The sequence below is a fragment of the Labrus mixtus genome, chromosome 14 (genome assembly GCF_963584025.1).
Source record: "Labrus mixtus chromosome 14, fLabMix1.1, whole genome shotgun sequence".
NCBI classification, from domain to species: Eukaryota; Metazoa; Chordata; class Actinopteri; order Labriformes; family Labridae; genus Labrus; species Labrus mixtus.
Window position 1 is genome coordinate 28,801,239 of NC_083625.1, and position 25,780 is coordinate 28,827,018.

Consider the following 25,780-nt stretch of genomic DNA (forward strand, 5'->3'; position numbering starts at 1 on the left):
TAAAACAGGTGGATTTAAACTGCATTCCTTGCTATGTAAAATAATGTCTCTGTATGCGCTGACATAATGTAATGGTGACATAAAAGGAAAGCTAATTTAAGTAAAACATTTCAATAAATACAATTATTTTCCATAGGTGGAGAAACTATTTACCATATTTGATGAAAATGGTAGTGTACCTGTTTTAACCTTTAACTTGATGTAACTGTAGTCCAGTACATTGCCTAAAGATGCAGACATTAAATGAACTGTAATGGCTGCAGTGTAATCCTAGTGTCAAATGTTTTTTTTACTAGTCATGGTAACATAAAACACAAACATCTTCTCAGAGGTTAACATCTTGTTGAAATCATTTTGAGAAACAAACATCTTCTTTGTTGAGTCAGCACATTGTGTTTTACACCTTCAGGTACGTGTTGACATGATCAGCAACTTGTCTCAGACGGCATGAACTTTTCTGAAGAGAGCCACCATCTGCTTTTCTTCTTCATGTCTTTTTCGAAGGACGTCCAACGCAGCTGGCTGGAACACGTCCAAGCCCTCCAGGTACTGAGCTCTCTGAGTGAGGCCTTCAGGCTGCTGTTTCTGTCTCTGCTGTGGGTGAGGAGGTTTGGTTATCGTCTTGGCATATTCCAAAGCCTGAGATTAAACAGAGAGAGAGAGAGAGAGAGAGAGAGAGAGAGACAGAGACAGAGACAGAGACAGAGAGAGAGAGAGAAAGAGAGAGAGAGAGAGACAGAGAGAGAGAGAGAGAGAGAGAGAGAGAGCAGTATGTTAATGTATTTATTAACATGTTTTAAACATCTGTCCACTCTGAACATTTAAACTTCTTGTATAACTAATTAATAGTAAATTTAACTTTACTGGTATATGTACAGGTTACGTTTTAAACTATATCCCTGACTTTTTCATTTGATCAAACATAGGGAAAATATGACATGTTTTAAAGAAACAATGGTCCTGCCCAGCAAAGTAATTGATATGTAACCATGGTAACCAAACCAGCAAGAAAAACAAGTTGTCATGTGACCTTACTCTGGGTCAACAATGTCAATGTTTCTAGGGTCCCGTGTTAAACAATACCCTGTTTTTGTCTTCTACCCTTGAAAAGATGAGTAGGATTAGTTTATCTTCCATCATTTCAATTGGGACAGAAGACTGGTTAAATGTCTCACTCCCTCACTACCACTTCACCATCTCCCTGCTCTGGTGATCAGCTGATTTGGGGCGTTAACTCTTTAGATAATAATCCAACCTCTCTCAACCAATCAACCTGCTGCTGTCACATTTTTAAATGTCTTCTTCCTCTTCCGTCGTTTACTTCATCTTTCATTTCTGTCATTTCCGTTCGACCACCGTGACCCTCCACCGCCATTCCAGCTCAGCAAAATTCAGATACAGCCTCAGAAACCCACTCCTCATCACCTCATGCATTCTTCTATCACCTCCATCATTTCCTGCTGTCGGCCACGCTACCCCTCTTAGTGCATGAAGTCATCATGACTGTATAATCTCCAAAGACATTTCATATTTATCTTTTCCTAAACTGTTAAATAAATAATGGTAAACTCTTACTGAAGTGTCTTCTGATTTAATTGATTTTGGAGCTGCCAGCGCAAAAGCAGCGTTAGTGGACCCCTGCCCTGAATCCTGAATATTCACACCTAGACCGGTTCCAAGTAGGTAACATAAACTTCTAATATTCTTTTGTCATCAAGTTGGTCAAACGTTGTCTTTCTAAAACAACCACAGCTACACATGTTTTTAAAGAGACATGTGCTAGGGTTCACACACACACACACACACACACACACACACACACACACACACACACACTCACCTTCATCCTGGGAACTTTCTTGTCCTTGCCTTCCGGGCCCTTGGCTGGTAGAAAGGGAATCCTACTTATCTTTTTGTTCTGCTCGCGGATCACATTTGAATACAGCCTCTGCCGTTTCAATTTCTCAGCATGATGATTGTAAAAGGGCAAGAGAGAAGAGAGGGAGAGAGAGAAACAGAGGCAGATTATAAAAGGGGGTTTAATTAACTGAACCATTTCTCCCTTAAGGCCCTTCTCTTTGTGTGTCCCCTTGGCAGAGACTCTCAACACAGCCAATAAAAAAAAACCTAAACACAGCGAGCCATTCAGCGGGCCGATCAACATTTACACATATCACTCACTAATGGGCTCGGCCCTGGAGATGCACAGGGCTCAATCTGGACTAAATTGGCCAAACATGCTCACTTTTTACAACTGGGGATTAACAACAGATATATCAAAGCACTAAGAGCACTTAACTTCTCAGGGTCATTCTGAAATGAAATGTTATCTGTGGAACAGCATGGGAGCCTTTACATAATGAACTCGGACAATAAGAAGGGGGTCAGCGGAAACAACAATGACGCAAGTGGACATCAGGAGACAGTTTGAAAGACAGATAATCATGTTTGTCCAAACCAATATTAATCACATTTTTGTCTGAGCAGTCAATCCATATATGGTCTGTTCTATGTTCTGTCTGTTTTCATTTTGCTTTTGATAGAAACTGATTAAATGTCAGAAAGGCTGTAGAAGCTTCAGTTTGATATTTTGATTGTTACCAGCTTTTTTTTTTTTTAAACCAGAAGTGAACATATTTGGATTAGAGGGAGATGCTGGGAAGGAATGGGCTTAGCTAGGTTAGTGGCCAAAGCTGCTTTAATTAGCAAACATTTCACAAAAGCTTTTTTATTAATGGGATTATTGTTTTGGCTAGCCAAAAAAAGAAAACGGCTTTACACAAAAGGTACTTATATAAAACTAAAAATGGTGACCCCCTCAGAGTGTCTTTGTGTACAACTAATGGCTGATCAAGACATTTCGCAGATCACCATAGTTTCAGCTGTTGGAGGCCCTAAAATGACCTTACCTACAGTCTATTCTCTTGAAATGGGAGCCCAATTTCTAAAGAGAACATCATGCTAACAACAGAGTACACTGTGGGCCCAAGGCATACCACCAGCCTGGGCCTATTTGTGTCCACTTTAAATGACAGGTGCATGAGAGGGGAACATGTCTGTAAGATATTCCTGCACACTTTATAGCTTGCAAATATTGATTTATTCACAAATTTTTGATTACTTTGGACATACATCTTTTTGAGTCCTTAAAGAATTAAGATTAGATGATTTAAATGTTGCAATTGTGCTATGTTATTTTTTAGAGTGTATAAGTTATATACACAAACATAACATCTGTATAACTCTTTAATGTTAGTTGTTAAAATATATATCATTACTTGAGACAGAAGGGTAAATAAATGCTATTCATTAGCGTGTTTGTGCACACAACCGTCATGCCACCCCTGCAAGTCAGAGCCATAGTTGAGCCATCCCATTCAAACAAGTCTGTACACACTCCTGGGCACGTCATCTATATTTACATTCAAATGCTATGTATCCATATGATACTGACCGGCGGGTCAATGACAATTTCTGATAATGTGACAGTTCAGTACTTACTGTCTTTTCAATGGCTTTGTAGTCAGGACCCAGGCCTTGAAGATTTATATCTGACCTCAGCTGCTTGTAGTCTTTAAGACTGTAAGCCTGAGAGAGAGAGAGAGAGAGAGAGAGAGAGAGAGACAGAGAGAGAGAGAGTGAGACAGAGACAGAGAGAGAGAGAGAGAGAGAGAGAGAGAGAGAGAGAGAGAGAGACAGAGAGAGAGAGAGAGAGAGACAGAGAGAGAGAGATGGAAGTTTTACAAGTTGTCAGTTTCTGGACATTGATTATTTGTATTTTATTCTCTTTGTGTTTGCATAAATCCAGTGACACTTAATTTAAAGCAGCACTTTTTTCAAGCTGAGCTCCATTTGTTTTGATGGCTGTCAAAATGGCACCTTCATATAAACAATAAAGTCCTGACTGCAATTTTGATCCAATTTGATTTCACTCATAAGGTTCAAAGAGGTGCATTGAGAACTGAATCTCTGAAAATACACCAAATGATAGATAGAAAACATGGAAGACAAAGTCTCTGTGTGATTGATACACACAGCAAGAAAAAAAAAAAAGAAAAGAAAAATAATCCAAAAATGATAGAATGTCTCTGGCATTCCATGTTACAAAGTCTGTTGAGACAGGGCTATGGTGACCTTATGTTCATATATTTTGAGGGTTCTTGAGATGATTAAGCCCTCTTTCAAACTGAGCCACACACACAACATACACCCGATGACCTTGTGTGATACAGGGCTCCCGTGATGGCCAGCTCAGATACTCAATGTCCCCACATTGTTGACTAAGTTTACTAACGTGGATGATCCCCTGAAGATGTTGGGGTGACATATTTAGGGAAAGGCTTGTCAGCCATTGGATGAACTGCCAAGAAATCTGGTTCCAATATATGTGACACCCAGAGGACATGTCCTTCTGACCTTCAGTGATCATCTGATTATTCATCAATTTTAACTTAGACTTTCTTTTCTTCAAAACACACAAGAAGGATTGGCATCATATTGTTCTAAAAGTCAAGATACTCAACAGTATGACAAAGTGTGTGGTCTAGACTTGCTTTAGATGTAAAGTGACCTGAGAAAGCTTTGTTTGTGATTTAGAACCGAGACAATGTATGATTTTTATCTTTGGTGATCCCCTCATGTTCTAATCATCAAAGACAAATGCTTTGGCACACCTACATCATCTCATACAGATGCACTTTTACCCAACCAGATTTCAAACAACTCCAATGAAAAAAGATGCTTAAATATTAGAAATGAATGAGACACTCAGAACAACTTCTCTGATAATTGATATACTGTTACAGAAGGAATAACGGCTCCGATTGAGTTTCATGAACACCTTACACCCAATGACCAAGATCACAGGAGAGCCCTGAAAGTTGGGTTTTTAAAATAAATATTAAATAATATTAGATGTCAATCAATCGTTTTTATTTGTACAGCACCCATTCATTACAAATTTAACTCAAGACCCTTTACAAAAAGAGCTGGTTTTGATCATGTCAATTGTTATATCAAAAATACTTTTAAGACCAAATCTTGTTTTCATCAAGACATTTTTTTAATGAAAATTATCATTTAACAACACCTTATTGAATAATACATGATAACACCTATATAATAAAATCCTGTTTTCAATATCTTGGGATTACATTTTCACATTCATTATTCTATCATCTCCAGTAGATGTAGAGTTGTGAACATTTATTGCCATTTAAAAGTCTAGACCCCGAATATACGACAGTCCTGCTTTTTTCTGTTGTATTTAAAGGGAAAAAAAACTATATTTACAGAGACCGGACATTAAAGGCTTTATATGCGATTTTTTGATCCAGTAGATGTCGCCCTTGAGCACCAGCATGAAACCAAAACAACATCGCAGTGCATTGTTGTGTTAGCATGCTAATGCTAGCGATCTTTATTATGCTCGTATCTTCACACTGCATGTAAATTTACCTGAAATGAGCGTGATCTAGAAACACAGTTAAGCAGTGAGTACAGTATGTTATTCTTCTTTTCTCTAGTCCCTCAATTAAACAACTTTTATACACGAGGGGAGGAGTCAGCCGGCCGTCCCGACGATGTAAACAAAGTGAAGATAGGACTCTGAAAACTCTGAAAACATCACAGACAGTGGGACTCGGGTGTTACACTCACTGTAGACAGTTATTACTCACAGAGTTATTTTCAGAGGAGATACTTGATTTCTATTACATTTAAGTGTGAAAAATCACATATAAAGCCTTTAATCAACCAACAGCAAAACACCTGGAAACCATGAGCAAATAAGTGAAAAGGAAAAGCGTCCTTTAAACATGCAGAACAAGCAGAACAAGACGCATGTTGTACAGACATCTGCTGTGACTGGGTTGGGTTGAATAGTGGGACAGAGATACACAAACAGAGCAAAGAAAACAACAGCTGTCTATCTATAAGGCCAATAAATGGTTGAATATTCATACATCAACAACCATTTCGTTCATGGCATGAAAAAACAACTACTTATCAAATAGTTAAGCTTCAGTCTGAGGGCAGCCATCTTTCTTTTGCTCTGATATATTGATGGTGAGCTGAAGTCGACGTGACAGAAGTAAAAGGGCTAACGACACAAAGAGATGTACTATATTCCCCTTCCTGTTACTGGTTGTGGTGTGTGTGTGTGTGTGTGTGTGTGTGTGTGAGTGAGATCATGGGTCCATGCCGTCCGCAAGATGCTCCAGACAAAGGGGAGCTAATCACTCCAGATTGTACTAGCTGCTTTTCAGGAGGATTTCATTTTGCTTGAGCCATCGGACACAACAGGGTACCTTTCTTTTCAAGCGCCCCCCCCCCCCCCCCCCCCCCCTCTCTCTCTCTCTGTCTCTCTCTCTCTCTCTGCGACCCCTCAGTCACGCTCATCTGCTTTCATGCCCAGGCACTGCAGCCAGAATGCTTTACAAATTGAGCCTGTAATCTTGTCAGACATGATGGCTAACATGGTGGGAAAGATGGGATGTCAAGGGGTGGGGATGGTGGGCTCCACAGGAGGACTATGAGTAGGCTCCACTGGGAATTTTTAGCCTGAGCACTTAACCAGGCTTTATAGTTTTTTCTTGGATCAGTCAAAATCACTTGTTAGTAGTTAGTTGGTAATTTGTACTTTTTCAGGATACATAATCCATTTCTGTTAGAGTTCTGTCTTGGATGTTTATGCTCCGTTTCCATATGTTGTTCAGGAGTGTTTGTATCATTTTGAATCTTTTGTTGTGAGGATATTTCTCTAAGGTGAAGAGATCCCGCATACAGCGCGTGTCTCACAACAAGGCAAGCAATACTAAGGTACAAAGTATCTAGATACTGGTGGTACAATCCCACATAAATAATGTGTCAGATTGGTTCTGGTATGGCTGTGGGGTAACTTGCACTCTTCTACATCAACTTTGGCACTGCAAAGAGCTCCACAGATCCTGGATTAAAGTGAAAGTTTTTGTTATTAATAAGAATAATAATAATAATACTTTATTTAAATAGCTTCTTTCAAAACCCAGGTTACAAAGTTCTTTACATCCAAAAAGAAAAAAGATAGACGTAGTAACTTTTTAGAATTACAACATGTGATTGGATCAGCTTTACTATCTTTGGAACAGACAAGACTTATTAATGGGAAGGTGAAGAACCTGATTTGTTTTGAGATAGACAGCTGGCTTAAAGATTACTTGGAATTGGTGTCTAAGGAGTAAGCAGCATCACTTCTTGGAAACCTAGGGGGTATACTATGAAGCAGGACTTCTCAAGTTAACTTTAGGGTTAACTCTGGTGACTCACTTCTTACTGGAGAAAACTGACATGGTAACTTGCCAAACATCTAACCTGCAGGTTCTGTTTGGGATAAGAGACTGCTCACTGACTAGTGGTGCGGATGGAAATGGACAGAAGATTGTCATTGAAAAGAAGGCGGTGCTTAAGTAGTTAAGGTAAATAGATTTGAGCTTGTATAGCGCTTTTTAAATCTGCTGACTACTTCAAGCGCTTTTCAAACCGCAGGTCACACCTTCCCATTCACACCTTCCCATTCACAGCCATTTACACGCTGATGGCAGTCTGCTATGTTAAGTGGCCATCCGTATTAACTAATCCTATTCATACACATATAAACGCCGCTGAAGAAGCAGGGGGAGCAACTTGAGGTTAAGTGTCTGGCCCGAGCACACATCGGACATGTGGCTGCAGGAGCTGGGGATCAAAACCCCGACCTTCTGATTGAGAGACGACCGACTCTACCAACTGAGCCACAGACTAAGTAGTGTGTGTAGGTGCCATGTAGATACACTGCACAAGTAGAAACACATTCAGTCTATAAAAAAAATTACAAATGTTTCTCTCAGACATTCACAAAGAGACAGGTTGATATTTCAGTGTTTGCATAGAAGACTCGCTTAGGGTTTGTTAACCTTAAACTTTGGCTGACATGTTACATCTACCATATATCCCACAAGAAAAACTGGCGCAACAAATGAATTTGAGCTAACTCATGGGTGTTGCACTTACAATGGTAAAGAGATATTAAGATGAACTTTCTTATATTTTTCTTGATATGATAGTTTGCTCAGAGTTATATATGAATATCAGCTGCACACCCATAGGCACTCTGGGTTGACCTATCAGAGTGATAACCAGCGTCATGTGACCATTTAGCTCGGTCTCTTATCAGGGTTATTGAAGCCAAATAACCAAAACACACCCTGTATGTTGAACTCGCTTTGGAGCCACATGTGTAGGAAGCGATGCCATTAACTCTGTTAGTCAGTGTTTTCTAACAGATTCTGGTGACTTTGAAGGATGATGCAATGTCTGTTTTTTGAAAAAAAAAAGAAAAAAAAAAGGATCTTACAGAAACAAAAAATGAATATTTCTGATCTTTCCTACGATGTTTCAAGACATTTTGAATAACAATTTGAAACTGTCTGTGGTAGAAGAAGAACTTCTTCTGGGTAAACTTGGCAGGAACACTTGAAAATAGGGTTTAAAAAATGAAATCTCCACTAACTATAAGTAGTTTTGTGACAGTTAGCTGTATGTTTACAAAACGTTGTACCTGACACAACTTTTACTTGTTAAGTATAAGTATTTCATAAAAGCAAAACCCTACCTATTAGTCTGACTTAAACTGAACTTTTAAAATACATGATAACATGTAAGAATGACTGAAATAACAGAGTCAAATTTCCTACATAATGTGGTCAAGAATCAATTTTCTTTTGCATGTCATCATCATCATCATCATCAACCTTTATTTAAGTTCTCGGAGAGATCATTGAGGGCGACCCTCATTTACAATGAAGCCGAGAAAACATACATAAATGATAAACAATGAGAAATGAGATAAAGCTACTACAGAAAATAAAATCAATAAAAGAGCAATAAGAACAATAAAATATATACACTAAAATAATTTAAAAGCTTGAAATTACTACAGTGATAAGTCAGTAATTAAAATCAAATAAAACAGTTAGAGTCAGGTATTGGGCAGTTAAAAATAATATTTCTAAAGTGTCCATAAGGGATAAAAGTGCTCAAGTTCAGGTCCTGTTGTAAAATATTCCAGGAGTTTGCAGCACTAACACTAAAAGCAGTTTTCCCCAGGTCAGTCCTGGCATGAGGAACCTGGAGAACCAGCCTCTCACTCGAGCGAGTTAAAAATGGAGGAGGGTTCAGATGTAACAAGGCGGTGATATATGATGGAAGCTTCGTCAGGGCTTTATAGATAAAAAGATGCCAGTGGTTATTGTGTCTCTCAGTGAGGGAGGGCCAACCAACTTTATTATGAAGAATGCAGTGGTGAGTCATGTAGCTATCACCGGTAATGAATCTAATCGCAGAATGGTAAACAGCATCTAAGGGCTTTAGCGTAGTGGAAGAGGCATGCCTACATATGTATCGTACCAAAACTGACATACAGTAGGCGTTCTGCACATTCTCCACAGTTCCCACACTGGGTTTCGATCCAGAAGTCTAACAGCGTCAGTGCATAGAAGAAAGCCCAAAAGAAATCAAGACAAGCACATAGATGGAAGGAAAGCAGTTTGCCGTTTGCTAACTTGTCTATTGTTTGGTGTGCGATGTAACATGTCAACCACAACAACGTCCAATCTTAACTAGCAGAAAGGGGATATCACCACTGTAGCGGTCGGACATACAACCATCAATCAATGGATTTTTCTGCAGTTGTTGTATACTGGGAAAAGGACAGTAGTTAAATTAAATGACCTAATTGAGCTGTAACTGCAGCTCGTCTTAACTGTGCATGTAAAAGTACTGAGTTAAACTAGCCTGAAAATAGAGAATGGCTGATTCACTTTGCACTCAGGGCCCACCTGCACAGATCAGCCAGGAGGGGAAAAAAAACAACAGCAGCCAAATCATTAAATGCAAATAGGCATCTTTAGTGGCCCAGCACCTCACAGGCTCTCTTCTAATCACCTTATCCTCTAACACATCTTCAAATGGCTTTTCAGGGCCCACGGCTCTCTGGTTTATATAGTCATCATCTTATAGCAATTAAGTGTATCTTAGTGGAGCTAGACAATTAACCTGATGTTTTGTGCCCTGAGTCACCAGAACACTCCTGCTGGATTAAGACGTCCCAGCATGGAGACAGCTGAGGAGATTATGTGGGACTTCAAAGGGACATTTATTTGTGTAACCTCTCATGTACGTGGGGATTAAAGGCAGAATGCCCCTCAATGGAAGAATTCAGGTGTCACTTTTGTTAGGTGAAACTGCATAATGAGTTCTTATGTTGTCTAATACAACACAATTGTTATGTGTGTGTTGAGTGAGTTTGTTGGCCTTGAGACCCATTTAAACACTGTTTAGATATTCATGGATATCAAACAGGAGCTATACTAGAGTTCTGTAAAATCCCAGATAACGTGGAGAAACACATGCGTCACTAAAGTTTAATCTGAAAAAGATTGTATTGTCAAACTGAAGACAAAAGACCCTCAGGACTCATTGATGAGGCAGATATTTCATCAGATCTCTACTATTATTATTAATACTCATTTTATCAGGTCAAAAGAACATTAATATTAGGCTGTAAAAATGACATTTACATGTATTGTTTGTTGACCAAGAGTGACTAATATTTACCTTGAATTTTTTTTTGTTGCGGTGGTTTAGTAGACTATCATACGAGGATTTCATTATCCATAATTGTGCTGGTAATAAATTCTTCAAATGTACTTGTTGTAACGTGTTTCTTCATTGCAAGTTTATACATGCAGTTTTTCTTGCTTATTCTTTTATAAATATGTCTATCTTTATTTACTGAAAAGTTCTTTAGTGATAATGTAAAGTGAGCGGGTTGTTCCCCTGACATAAAGCAGATTGGTCTTGATTCATCCTGAATGGGTTCATATAAGATAACAACCTGCTCACTATGATCCTGCGTGTTACTACTTTCTTAAAAAATCAGTAATTTGACACAAAATACTGATTTGAAAATCATTTCATTGATCTTAAAGTGATTTATTTCCACCACTAAACAAATTGTCCGCTGGAATCTACAATAAAGGCTGCATCCATTTCAACTGTTTACTCTGTAGCCTGAGTTACACTAGCTGTCATTAATCACATTAAACTGAACATTTCCGCCAGTGTTGAAAGCAGACACGGTGAATGGATCCGCATAAATCAGTGCAGTATAGCTATCGGAGTGTCTAAAGTGTTTCAGATTTCTCTGTCATAGCCTGCAGTTTTTACATCTTTTAACCTCTTTTCGCCATCGTTTTCGTCTCCTATCTCCTTTAACCACAGTAAACACATCAATGTCAAACTAGCTGAACTTCTTTCTGCAGATTGGTATGATTACAGTCTAGTCCTCCAGAGTCTGTGGTTAGAGACGTGTCCCTAGCAACCGTCTGCTCTTCATATCAAATGTTTGTTCTTCTTAAAAGCAGTCCACTTTCTAGGGAAAGCAGGCTATTGCTATGCATTCTTGGTGTATCAGATATTTGACACAGCTGTGTTCAGAAATGTAGTTTTTTCCCCAGATTATTCATATATTTGTACTTATTTTGCATCACTTGTTATCTTGTCTTTATAAAAAAAAGAGCTTAGCCTCTGCTTTAGTACCACCTAAAGGTTATGTACTAGCCCTGAAAATGTCTGCAATAACTACAAAATGATTGGGCATTACTACAGCACATCAGCTGAGATGTAGTGCCTTAGTTTCTCTGTGGTTATCTGCATCACTTAATTACGGTGACCCTGAAGGTCAACTGTCTAAATGTTTCTCCTCCTGCAAATATATTTCACCTGCTGCAAATATATTTCACCTGCTGTGAAAAAAAAGCAGGTGAAATATATTTGCAGCAGGTGAAGTATATTTGCAGCAGGTGAATATATATTTTGCAGTAGGTGAAATATTTAGACAGTTGACCTTCAGGGCCACCGTACTAAATGCACTTTATCAGTGTTTAGCAGCAGAACAGAAATGTGTGAACATGCAGTTTCCCTCTTTCAGACTCCAATGAAGCTCACAGACACAAACCTTGTAAGTGCCTCTGGCCCTCTGCTTCTGCTTCTCCATCTGAACCAGGTAACCATCAGAGCTGCTCCTGTGGATGGGGTCGGCTGGGTTCACACTTTGACTGGGGCTCAGCTCAGATTCGCTTTCTGTCAGTGAGATTCTTATGGGAGGTAGAACAGTGTAAACTCCTGAGCCTGGCGATGATGTGGTGGTGGGTTTCCCAGGGGGAGCTTGTGGAAATTCCTCACTGTGAACCCCATGAGGACTTCTCTTCTCGTTGACACTTTCAAAGGATAATGGCCACTTTAATGCAGATCTGAAACACAAAATGATACATTATGATGGCTAAGGTGATAACAGATTACAAGAAAAAGATCAAGTTTGTCATTGTATCGTTTTAGTATGTTATATATTATTTTGTAATATTCGGTATATGATATGATATATTTATAATTTTCCTCTACCGACTTTCTTTTTAATTCTTCGTCTTATTTGTCTTCAGAAGTAGGAAGAAAAGATGAACACAAGGGTAGATATGCATTGCTAGGACTCCGACCTGGCTGACAATTGAATGCTTTGGTAGCAACCTGTCAATCACAGGTATCCAGGCCCTGCAGCAAGAGAATTAAAACTAGCAACTAAAACCATAATTACATTAGGAAAATGTTAACTCACTTTCTCATCTGCTCCCATAAAATATGAATATTGTTTGCAACCTGTTGAGTCAACCTCTTTTGGCAATTAGAAAGAATGAAAGATGAAGGCTTCCCTTTTAAAAGCAAGGGGCTAAAGCCGCCTTCTATATCTAGTGTATGACTGTGTTTCACAAATAGATTGACTAGTACGTAAGGGGGAGCTTTGGAGAGCAGCAGGGGGCACTTTGGATGTATTTTTCAAAATGCTTATTTAAAAAATGTAAGAAATGCATCATTTTAATTTTTTTCAAGTTTAATACTTTGATTAACCTTTTAAAAAAACACAGTTATATGAAGTCTTATGTCTGTTTTTATTGAATGACAGAAAAAAAGGTGTTCAATTAGCAGTTGCATCAAAATCTGAACATTTCATGAAGTGTTTAAAGTCACAAGGTAATAATCTGATAAATGTCAAACATGGCACAGATTTGTGGTTTCCTGCTTTACATGTATTTTTTTCCTACCAAAATAAATGTATGCATGTCAGGGGGTATACCTGGTTAAAAATATCCCATAGTTTTTTATTTATAATGGGACAGCATTAGAAAAATGAAATCTCTGTCTTTAAGGACATCAGACCTGGTTTACCCTCTAATCTCACTTTGTAGTGCTCCCCTCTGGTCTTTTTGTTATAATTAACTGTTGTGTTAGGATCATTGTAAATAGTTGGTTTATATTTAACAGAATGTTTTTATATTTTCTGAATCCCAGTGATCAGATTTTTTTAAATGGTAAATGGACTTGAGCTTGTATAGCACTTTTCTAGTCTTCTGACTCACCGAAGCCCATTTGAGAATATTAAAGTGTAACATAACTCCATTTTTGGTCAGTAAAAAAAATGGAATAAAGGGTCTACCTTTGCCATGGTACAGGGCCACTCTCCAGGTTTGGTTTGGTAAGTTGTGGATTTGCATCTTTCTGAGACATGTGTGAGAGCATTGCTTGATTTGTTTGTAGATATCGAGGGGGCAGTGCAAGTTCATCCTCAGATGCATTGATCCAAACAGGACACCCCTGAATGGATGCTAGGTTGAGTACTGCATCCTGGCCCCTCTGCTGGGATGGAAGGAGATGGGATGAAGTGTTAAGGTTGATGTTGAGGTGGATGGTTGGAGGCAGAGTCTGTGATGGAGACATCTTCAGATGTTTTGGCTGAGCAACATTTACTGGTTTTGCTGAAGGGGAGCTCAGACTATGTCCCTGTTTTTCTCTGACCCCAAGGTCAGGGGGCTGCTTCTGCTGAGGAGGAGGGATGGGGTTTTCTATTCGCAGGGTTATTTTTCCTTTGCTGCTCTTGGCGACCTGGGGATAGAGCAGGATTAACATTTTGAGGTTGACATTTGTTTCATTGATATAGGATAAGAAATGAAAGGCAGGATTTGTTCAAATGCTCCACTGTGAGTGCAGGAGTTTTAAAAAGGATACTTAGGGTATTTTAAAACCTGTGCAATGCTTTTTTCTAACCACTAGGCATTTAGAACCCCAATACAGTAAAATAAAATATACCACTTTACATGTGTCCTTTCACCAAAAAATATAGCAAAACATAAGAATGTAACATGTTTTTTCTACAAATTATCCACACCACACAAGACACAATGCACCATTGCACCATCTGTACAGTCATTGTCAAACTCTGCTGGGTTATTGTGTTTCAATGTTAGCAAAGAAATTCTGGATATGGATCTCATTTTTCCTGTAACAGAGACTGGTCTTTTCTATTTCTAACTCCTTTCTTTTCTGTCAGATATGCTTAGTTCTAAGGGATTACTTGGTCTATAGATATCAGCCCTAAATCCACCCATTTACACCACAGAAACAACGGCAGTCTGCAGACAAACATAAGCTCTATTATTTCCCAAATGTAAGAAGGGATGGCACTCTTCTTTGCATGATCTCAACAAATTATTTAGCAGGAGGTCTCTGAGCGTGTGTCTCAGCATCTAATCCCACTGATTTAGCAAACACCAGCTTTGCCCATTCCAGTGGGGACAAATTCACACTCTTCTGCTTGGCAGCATTAAGGTGGCTGCTCAAGTGCTCAAAATAATAATGCTTCTCCAATGCTCTCCTTTTTCACTCTGACTCCCATTCTCTCTGGAAAACCTGCCGGCAGTGGTTTTCTGCACGTTCCCTGAAGAAAAATAAAATACTTTATGTTGTTGTTGTGCAGCAGCAAGGTGGCCATTGCAACTAAGGTTAAAAGACACATGACGTGCACTCCAACCAAAAACAAATCATTTTTAGGAAACAAAACAAGAATTGTATATTTATAGTTTTCATATGTAGAAAACACTTTTTTTTTTTTTTTCAATTGTCTTGAAATCAAACTTATGTTAGATCTATAGCTAAATGACTAAAACAGGGGACTAGAATACATCTTATTGTTTGGCTGGAAAGGAGAGAACAAGAAAGAAATATTGTAGTAAACTACTATTCTACTAACACTTCTATAGTATAGTAGTCATGTTGTGTTTTAGAGACGAAATGTACAAATAACATTATAAGAGGCCTACTCACTTTTGAGCTCTTTCCAGTTTCATAAAAAAATCTATTAAAAGAGTATTCTAATGAAAATATTACAAAAGTTAGAAATGGATAATGAATTTCACCAAAAAACAAAGAAACACATGCAATGGATTTCTTAGAGAAAGATTAAATATTGAAGAAAATGATCATGTATGTTTTGTGATTATGAAATTGAAATTTAGAACATTTGTTTTTTGATTGTGAATACACAACACTTTTTTGGGGTTCATTTCAAAATTGTATTTCTGAAAAAAGACTTAAAGTAACCAAAATGACTGTACTGTAAAAACAGGCTTTTTTGAATGGGGATGTGTATGTGACTTCCGAGGCAGGATTTTGCACTTCTGCATCGGTTTCATTTTGCAACTCCCGAGATTGCTGCTTGATCCCAACATAAAGAATGCATGGCAGTATATTGGCAGTGACAGTTTTATAGTTTAAAACGTATGTCTATTTTAGTAAAGCCCTTAAAGATTAGCACCTAATGTTTTGCATTGGATGCTAAAAAAAAAATTGGGGGTCTTACTCTCAGCTGTTGTGTTTTCTGGAGCCACCTCAGCTTGGGGTCTGAACTGTCCTCTTCACATTCTGTGCTGGTCATCTCCTGGAGAATTTCATTAACCTTTAGACAGAAAACAAAGATAAAACAACAAAGAGATACAGAGGACTGCTCAATTTTCTTTGTGATTTTACTTTCCACACACTGGAATTAAAAACCAACAGAGGGATACTGCATCCACTTCTATGCCTGCTTGTCCACGTCAAATTACATCAATTTACTGTTTCAGTGGTTCTTAATGTACCGTTTGTGGCTCGACAATATGTTCTGTTAATGCCCTAATGAAAATCATTTAGTTAACTTCAGGACTCCCCTCAGTGGCGAGGACCATCTGAGTGGATCGATGATATTGACGGGCTGAAGACTTTTTCACTGAATACCACTCTCTGTGCCTGAATAGGTGAAGGTCACCAGGAGTGAGTGGATCCAGTTGTAACACATCCATCAATAAGTGTGTTTGTGATTGCATCTAATGGGCTGCGATGCTGCTGTTATGAAGAGAAACATTCTGGTTGCTGTTGGAAAAAAACAGCTCAACATTATGCTGTCTTAACACGTATATCGATGGTTATTTGTCTCCAGTTTAAGAGCTAATTTAAAAACTTTTGGCGATTAAATAATCCAAACAGAGGAATCTTTATGAGGATATTTAGTCTATGTTACAGACGAGCACTGAGGACAGAGCCGTTGTTTGAAGGCTCAGGTGTCATTGACTACTGGAGGTTCAGCACTCACACACACAAACACTTTGAGCTCACCTTTACCCATTCCCCCTGCCGTTGCCTTTTGTCACCCATTATAAACATGCCAATCAGACGGAGCAAATCATCCAGCCTGTATTGCATTTTGAGCATGGTAAGCTGTGTAATATCTTTTCTACTAAATTGGGTGGCCCGTAATTGCTTCTCAGCGAGCCGATGTCACAACAAAGTCGGACAATTGCAGCTCGCTGTATTACCTCCTGTACCCAGGAAACATCTGCTTTCCCCAATGAAGACTTCAAAGGGGCTGTGGATCTTGAATTGCATTTAGCTGCTATTGTGGCCGGCCCAGGTAATCTTGATTAGGTGTTTAGACTGAGGCAGGGTATACAGTGGCAGAGAGCTCCCCAGAGCTTTGGTCTAAAGCTATTAAAAGATTGTACATTATGTTCCCCTGGCTTTGAAGTGAGGGCCTCCGAGACGAGAAGGGACTCTAAGGGGTGAGTGCAATAGCAGAAGATTGATCTGCTACTTCTGTCTTTATCAAAGGAGGCCCGAGCCCCGATGGAGCCAATCATCGATGCTGCCACTCTGCCACTTGGCCGGGCTAAACATTTGCTGCATCAGGGCATTGTGTACATTTAATAACATGTCTAATTATCACAAGTTGCCCTCAGATGGCTACTCTCTCCAAAAGACCAAACGGGATATTTTAAAAGGGCAAAGTAACAATTGGCTCGTCTGAACTCACACTGATTTGGGAAACTGATGCGATTTGAATGTGGAGTGTTTGCTATCTTTTGCAAGCTGTTTAGACAAGGAATAATGGAGGAAGTAGAACAAGCATTAAGATGTGAGATCATGTCGTTATGATAAGTTGTTTTTGTTTTAAAGATGTCTCTTTCTCTCTGCCTTTAATTCCAAAAATCTAATACTGGCAGGTAGGAGATAAAATTCTTATAAGTTACCTCTGTGGTCTCTAGTATTTCATTTAGTGTGTATATGTGTGAAATGTGAAAGTCATTTTCCAAAATAAGAGTCCAAGAATAAAAAACATAAGATGTTGTCTTAAAAACTAACTTGAAACAATGACTCTGTAGACTCCAACAGAATATTTCAGTTTACATTTAATAGTTGAGCAACATTTACCGTTGCAATTGTTACCGAGTCACAAAAAAGGGAATACTGGTATCCTAATACCTTGGCCCTATTCTCAGACTCATCATCCTGCAGATAATATCAGATATGGTACTTTGCAGAGCATAAGAGCTTCTACAATTCTCCTGCTTTGATAGACTGTTCCTTGTGTTGCTGTGGGTGCTGCATGTAATAGTGTTGTCACAATACTAGAATTCTGAAAATGTCCAAATAATACGAGCTAAAATCAAACAGTTTTAATGCCTACAGCAGTAAAAATAGAAGTTGTAGGCACCTAATATTGGGTAATTTCTTGTTTGAATTATCATAAACTGCTGCACATTGTCTACATTGAAAATTTTTGTGCAATTTAGAAAATGTGCAGGAGTTGTGCAGTAGTTTGCCTGTACAGCAGTTTGCCTGCAAATTTTTAAATTGATTCATTCCTCTCCCACGCACCCGTCTTAAGAAATAGATGTCGTTAAGAAGTATTGCTACTTTTCGATCAATAAAATGTTTTTTGAAACATGTGGTGTCGAAAAAGAATCAAAAATGTATCAAAGTATCTGAAACAGTCAGATGGTTGATTTAAAGAGAGCAATGTAAAAACAGCTGTTTCTGGTTTAAAGAAGGATCTTACTCCTTTTTAAAAGAGGATCCTTTTTGTTAATTTTGTCAGACACTTGGATAATGACTTGAGCCTACCAGGGCCTTAAAGAAGCACTGTTATCGTACGCACTGATCGTACAGATTTACCCTGACATACCATGGGCTATCACAGTCTGTTAGTTGGCTGCCAGCTGATGCAATCTTCCACAGCTTTTTCTAAAATGTCCCATAAAAGCATTATCTTATTCAATTTTATTAATGGATTTGTAATACTTCAGTTTTTTTTGTTTTTGAGAAAGTGAAGAAAGAGAAAATGTTCATGTGAGGGAATCAAGAACAAATGTTATACAATAGATGTCTTGGGATTTGACATTGCTGAAAAGAAGTGGTATACTCAAAGCCATCTAAAAAACAAGGTTATAAAAAACCCTGCTTCAAGCTTCATGAGCTTCCTTGATTTATTATGGTGTTGTCATAAAAAAACCTTATTTATAGATTAATCCATGAAAACGCAAAGAATGGACTGCATGCAAATTGGAGCCCTCTTCTTTTATGCCCTGTGTTCCCCATTAAGTGAGACACGTCTTTGGGGAGCTGGGGCAATGGAAAACTAATAAGCGAATTCAGAGGGAAAATGACAAAACACAAGGGTTCAGGAGAGGGAAAGGCTCTGGCTCTGTTTACCATTGCACAAAGCTAACGGCTCTTGACTATGTAAATGGTGATGATATGAGACATTGTGGAGGGCTGGGGCTCAGATGGGTGAACAAGGTTGGGGGTATTATAGCCAGCAAACAGTGCTGTGGCCCCACAAATGGGGAATGCAGGCCATCCCGACCAATTATGCCACTGTGCCAGGTGCAGGGACGTCTAAGAGCCTATTGGTAACCATGCGTCTCTGATGTTCTTGTTGTACACATCAACTCATAATAAGCACTGCATAGCCAGGCATGGCTCTTTATATGGTGGAGGGGAAGGCTGATAAAAACAGCTCTGCTCCTAGGCCAAATTAATTTTCCAGACTGGGTCAGAGCATACATCATAGAATACTCTCTGAGATGTTGTCCAAGATGATTATAAAAGACATCCAGATGGATATCATAACAAAATGAGTATAAGCTTCCGATCCAAAAGTTTTAGAATAGAAAGTTTAAACAAAAATGACAACACTATTTTCAATTGGGAACCCTGCATCCAATCAACTCTTACGTTATAATAAGCTTCAATGAGTGAATAATCTGCTCTGTAAACTTCATCTTAAGAAATAAAGTGAGCAACAGCATGTGTTTGACCTGATCAGCGGCAATAAAAAAAAGTTGTGTGCTGTCCCGAAAGACTTTCAATACATTTTTTTTGGTTGAGGATTCAGCACCCATGTAAATTACTTCGATTGAGTGCATGTTTTGGATTAACTTCTGGACCAGAACAGGCCATAGAACTGACCTCCGTCTTTAAAACACCTTTATACTATCGGTGATTGTAGCACTTGTATCACTTTGACTCTTGTTGTTTTATTCAACAACTAAGCTGCCTAAATACACCAAACAACAAAACAGCTATTTAGGCCTCATCAGTTATTAATACAACCTCAATCTGCTTTGTTCATTTATAATAGAAAGAGCCAAAATGTAGAAAAAAGATCACTTATTCTTACCAGACAAACAAAAACATGTGGATTTTCAAAGTTTGTGCAAGGATTAATGAATAGATCATTTCTACTTTATTCTAATGTTTTTCTTTGAATGTCCTCAAAGTCATCATTACAAGTGGCTTCACAGCTTTACAGCAAGTGAAACATTATCGATGTTAGAGCGGCTCCTGGTGTCTGTTACTGTAATTGCACCTTTTTGTCAGTGAGGGCATGTCTGACGTTTTACATGTTATTTGAGTGATTTTAAACAAGAGCAGATGGTATCATTAACTCTACATCACTATACACACCTTATTCCCATGATGAGGCATATCCTGCTTCAGTGCATGCACCGTCACATACGAGCTGTTTCCAGGTTTGTTGCGCCCCAGTGTTACTTTATTGCGTTCCACTATGTCCTCTGTGAGTCTTTCCAGCTTTTTCTGTGATAAAACTTTTGGACTGTTGGATTTGAAGGTTTGCAGTGTCTGTGTTTGAGTGTCGCCTGCTCGTCTGGCTCTCACTTCTTGCTGGTTGTAGGCCTTAAATTCTTGGCTGTAAATAGCATGTTTACTCTCAACTACCTCAGGAGACCTTCTCATGTTTTCGCGTTTATCTCTGAATCCTATCTGCAAAGTGTCTCTGTCAGTTTTAGTGGAAGTCCTGTTTGGACTTGAAAAGTGAGTCTCCAGTGACCTAGGCTGTGAATCCTGTTTTTTATAGAGAGAAGTCACCGAGCCAGTCTGAGGGTCCTGTGGGTGCAGACGGTACGGCTGGTGGCACTCCTTGGCAGCCGCTGGAGGAGTCACCACAACAGCTGGATGTGTGTCAGCGATGTATCTGTATCCTCCTTTTATTACAACTCCCTGTCTGTCAGCAAACATCTGACTAGATGTCTCCTCAGGGACTCTGTCAAATTCCTCCACAGACGTCCGTGGACTCTCTTGGAAGAGGTCCGCTGCCTTCAGGTTGCTCCTCCAGTTGGGGTCATAGCGCAGGTCAGAATAGACATCCTCACACAGCAGCTGGCTGTGAGGTGAAATAAAAATGACAGTTAGGTATTAGAAAACAAGTCTGAGAGTAAATCTGCACAAGAGAGTAAAAAGCTTTATTACAAAAATAAATAAAATGACTCCTCTATATGTCCATTAATCATGAGTAATCAGGCATGGCAAAGGTCGGGAAAAGTAGAAACTCTCCCCCCTAAAAGGGAGAAGCTCTTTCAAATGCATTCATTTAAATCTTACAAGCATGTGGAGTTCTTGTGTATCTGCACTTTTGGCCTTCAGAATTCAACAATCTTTATCAGTAGTATGTTTCATAAAGTCATCGGAACAACAACATTCCTGTTTTTAAAAGTTTCACTTGCATTTCTGCTATCCCATCAGGTGAGCATCAACTATCTCAAATACACATCTCTCTCCTTTTTTAGGAAGCCACTGCTCTTTTCCTTGTCTCCCAACAGTCACATCTTTAGACAGGGCCATTTTCCTGCTGCGTTCTCACATCAGCTCAAGCCTGCCTATAAAAGGGCTGGCAGGAATAAAATCTGGGTGAAGTCAGATTGTAAAATTTGGATTTTTGCGTTCACACGTTCAGCTCAATCTGAATATTCAGGAAGTTTAGTGAATTATGTGAATGTGGCTTTTGTTTTCATGTGGATGTACTTTTCATTCCTTCATCTTGTTTGCAGAGTCCTGGGAGTTCGTTTATGTGGTGTGGTATGTTACCAACCATGGGAGCTGAGGCAAGGTGTTCAGAAATGTTGTAAGTGACTGAGTTGATGCCACTGAAAAGCAGTCTAAGTAAAGCTCCTTCCTTGTTTATTTCTGGAAACCAGTGGTCTTTCGATTACAGGAACTGGGCAGCCGAGCTGTTGCCCCTTATAGCTGATCCTGTTGCTTTGGTTAGGTTGACTACAGGTGTTCCTCCGGTGTTACAGCAGAGTTAGGGATTTAGGGACAGCTCCTTAATAAACAGGTTTTTATGATTTATTTCATCACAAGTTCTACCACTAATAAAATATAAAAGAAATAGAAACCAGTAAAGAAACTGATCACTGGATGGTAGAATTGTTATAGAAGTATGAAGATGAATAGCAAAAACAAAAACATAACATTTATTTATTTGTTTTCTTTTGTTTGTCATAGTGTGTAGTGATGTACAACACAGTAAAGTATCGATTTAAGCAGATTCATAAATGACATACATTACGATGTCTAAAGGAAGTTTCACAGACACCTGAATGCCACATAGGAAGAGGTCAAATAAACAAGAGGCATTACACCATTATTAAAATGATGATGTACTCAAACAAAGAGAGCCAGGCCTTATCAGAGACTCGTCAAATTGAAACAGATGAGAGGGATTATGAGCCTGTATTTAAGGATCATTTTCGTATTTTCACCTCCAGGCTCACTAATGAGAGCTCATTCGAGAGCTACTAGCGGGGGAAATGGTTCACAAACGGCAATTTTCAGCTTATGAAATGGCTTGAAAATTGCAGGCTAAAATGCTCTTTCTGATGGTGATGAAAAGATCTCATTAAAATAAAGAGCAGAGAGCCTCTTTGTTATGCCTCCTGGGAGGACGAGGGGAGCCTAATTCTCCTGTCGTCATGTTGTGCGTTGGGAGGGAGGGTTGCCTAGGTGTAGGGCCCTTCACTTCAACGAGGCCAAAAGGGTAAAGGATGTCTCTCTAATGATTCAGACAAGTTGGAGAATGCATTACATAGACATCATGCAGCCGAGCGTGATGCCTCTAACACAGGAGGAACACCACAGTCTATTCTTTCTCTCCCATGATACAGACACCGTAATACAAAAGAATAAAACATTGTCACAACAGTGAATGGCAAAATGAAACAAACCGGTCGTACAGACTATACTCAAATATACTTTGGCAATATCTGCTGTGAGATAGGTATTACATGCAGTGAAGAGGAATGAATAGAGTTGCTTAAATAGGAATCTTTTGCTTGAATGCGGAATCTCCATTGGGTTTGTAAACTATGCAATGGCTCTGTGTGAAAAGGCTTATCTGCTTTGAGTAGAGGGTATGATGAGAACATGATGATGTGAATGGGACTGTGTCTACTCCCTCGGCGCTATGAGATGGAGCCTTTTGTGAGAATATGTCACGGTCATTTTCCTCTGAAACAATGTGTTTTGGAAACAGACGGACACTCAGTGGGCATCAATCTGTGTGGGTTAATGACAGGAGAAGGCAGAGTGGCCCTTTTCTATTTTGGAGGGAGATGACTATCAGGCGGAGTCTGAAGGAAAAAAAAAACAGTAAGAGACGACAAGAGTGCACAAACAGATGTGGTTGTTGTCCTCACTACAGAAGCTGCAGCTCCATCAAAAGAGAGAAAGACGGATCTCCTTTACAGCAACAATGATCCCTGTTAATGGACCACGAGTGACCACTTACTGTGATCCACCCAGACAAAACAAAAATCTAATTCCCCCCCCCCCGAATTAGTCCAGTCTCATCACAATGTAGCATTAGTCCCATGCAGCATTGTGAAGTAATGAATGCAGGCTATTTATCTGTTATTATCGGTGTGCTGTTTAAAGTGAAAGGTTTGATTGCTGCGTTCATCAAGCTTGTTATTTTCTGTCTAAGCACAACTATTATCTGCTTAATTTAATGAATTTGGCACAGACAGTGTGAGTGACAGTCCAGTTCAATGGGCAAACTGAACAAGGCCGTCCACATACCTCATCAAGGTCAACAGCTTATTGCTGCATATATAAAAAACACTGTAATGCACTAAACTACACAGCCAATAATGTGATGACAACAATATGTAAACCCAACCCATCCCACACAACACATCATTCAGTTTTCATCAAACCAACAGAAAGAGTTTCTTTAAACAAATGGAGGTATCTGTTGTTAAAGTCACCAGCTGCTTAAATCTATTACTGCCATCTACTGGCCAAACCGCATAACTCTACAACAGAATTAGTTAATGTCAATGCCATGTTAATTTATGTTTAATTTATTTTTTATATTATTGTAAAAACAAATCACTTGAAAGAAAAAGCTAATGCTAAAAACCACATCTCAGTCCTACAGAGGATTATGAGAGCGAGGCACGAGAAAAAGTGACAACTTTGCAGTGTTGTATGAGAAACGTCAAGATTTAAGTTGTAGTTTTAAAATTAGAATGAGTTGAATGAGTTGAAATATATCAAATTAAGACTCTTTTTGGTCCTCCATGAAGCTCTATTGTTGTCCAAACGATTTCAAAGACAAATCTCTTGCACACACTCTCTTCCTGTGGCCTATTTCTTCACTACTATGATTGCACATACCTTGGTTAAAATCTATCCTACCTACACAATCACAAGGCTGTGAATTAAATAATCAATATTGCACAATATTGTTTTACAAATTCACGATAAATTCAAAATATTTTCTTGAATTCTTTACTTTTGTCACTTCTTTCATAATCTCTTTACAGATATAGACAGGGGTATGCCATAAGGGCTTTGCATATTAACACTTTGTCACCTTTCCCTATCATTCTTTCATTTCATAAAGCACTATTCAACTTTGTTTTTGAAAAGAAAATGATTGGTCTATGAACGAATATGGTTGAATGGCCTAAATTGGTCTGCAGACAGACGGATCCCAGTTTGTTGATTCATTAGTAGGTCATCGGATCAAATAATGCACCACATGAATAAAAAAACAGTAAATAAACCTCAAAATTGAAGATAGAAATAGATACAGCTACAAATTCAACACAACACATACAATAACCTCAAATATAGCAAATCTCAAATATCAAAGATTTCAACCAAAAATATACCTTCAAAGAACACAACCATACAGTATTCAGTGTGTCAATGTGTAATAACTGTGTGCAGATTTGTGTGCAGATATATTCACTGTGAATATACATACATGTATATATATATTATTTAATTTAAATGATCAATACACGCACACTTATTTATGTAAAAACTGTAATTGACATGTTAATTGACTCATCTGTCACATAACTGCATTTTATTTATCATGTTACTTCATCATCTTTTGCACTATTCACCACTGCACTGTTTCATATTTAGTCATGTAAATATTAGTCTTTTTTTATTATGTTTATTGTTGATATTTAATGTTGGACCTGTACATAAGAGAGCACAGTTCACTGAAGTTAAATTCCTTGTGTGTGTAAGCATACCTGGCCAATAAACCTGATTCTGATTCTGATTCAGATTTGTTAAAGTGCAATTACAGCTACAGAGATGTTAATGTTAGTACACTAATCAAGTGATATTTCCTGTGACAGGAGCTGCTGCAACCTGCTGGTCACAGCCGATGTATATGCCCTATAGTGAGAATTAGAATACTGTGATTTAAGTGCAACCTCTTCTTCTAAATCTTCTTCTAAACATAGAATGAGCTGTGTTTGTAACATACCTTGTTCCTTCTCTTTCTTCCATGTCTGTTCTCTGTAACAGGGAAGGACTCCTTTTGGCACGGCTATGTGTTGCTTCTTCTAAACTATCGTGTACATGGAGATATTCAATGTCACCATCATTTGTGCCTCCAGACAGTAAGCTGTCATCATTCTCCTGTTGAAGCACCATGTATTTGTTTTCATCATGGTGACTGATGTTCATCTGGAGCTGCTGTTGGTACGCTCTCTCCTGTGCTAAACTCTCCGTGTCTGACTCCACTGACTCCCACTGTTGCTTCTCTTGCTCTGTCTTCTTCTGGCGCATCTTTTCATGGTTCAGTCCTTTATCCATGATTAAATTGTCCGTTGGCAATCTGTGTTATAAAGAAAAGTTTATTGTTAAAGTAGACAGCATAGTTTAAAAGTAGCTGATGTATAAAGGAACATTTTATCGTTTCTATTCTTTGAGTCACACATTTCTTCCTCTGTTC

The 25,780-nt window shown here is 38.7% G+C and overlaps 1 protein-coding gene across 1 annotated transcript; it reads right to left on the reverse strand.

Moving 5' to 3' along the window:
- Positions 1-25,661, reverse strand: jhy (junctional cadherin complex regulator). The gene is made up of 8 exons (XM_061056322.1): positions 25,310-25,661; positions 20,185-20,902; positions 15,764-15,859; positions 13,565-14,010; positions 12,035-12,329; positions 3,503-3,588; positions 1,841-1,970; positions 1-639 (listed from the first exon to the last, which is right to left on the reverse strand). The coding sequence occupies exons 1-8, from the start codon at positions 25,639-25,641 to the stop codon at positions 439-441; spliced, it is 2,304 nt and encodes a 767-aa protein (XP_060912305.1). The 5' UTR covers positions 25,642-25,661; the 3' UTR covers positions 1-438.
- Positions 25,662-25,780: the final 119 nt, after the last annotated feature.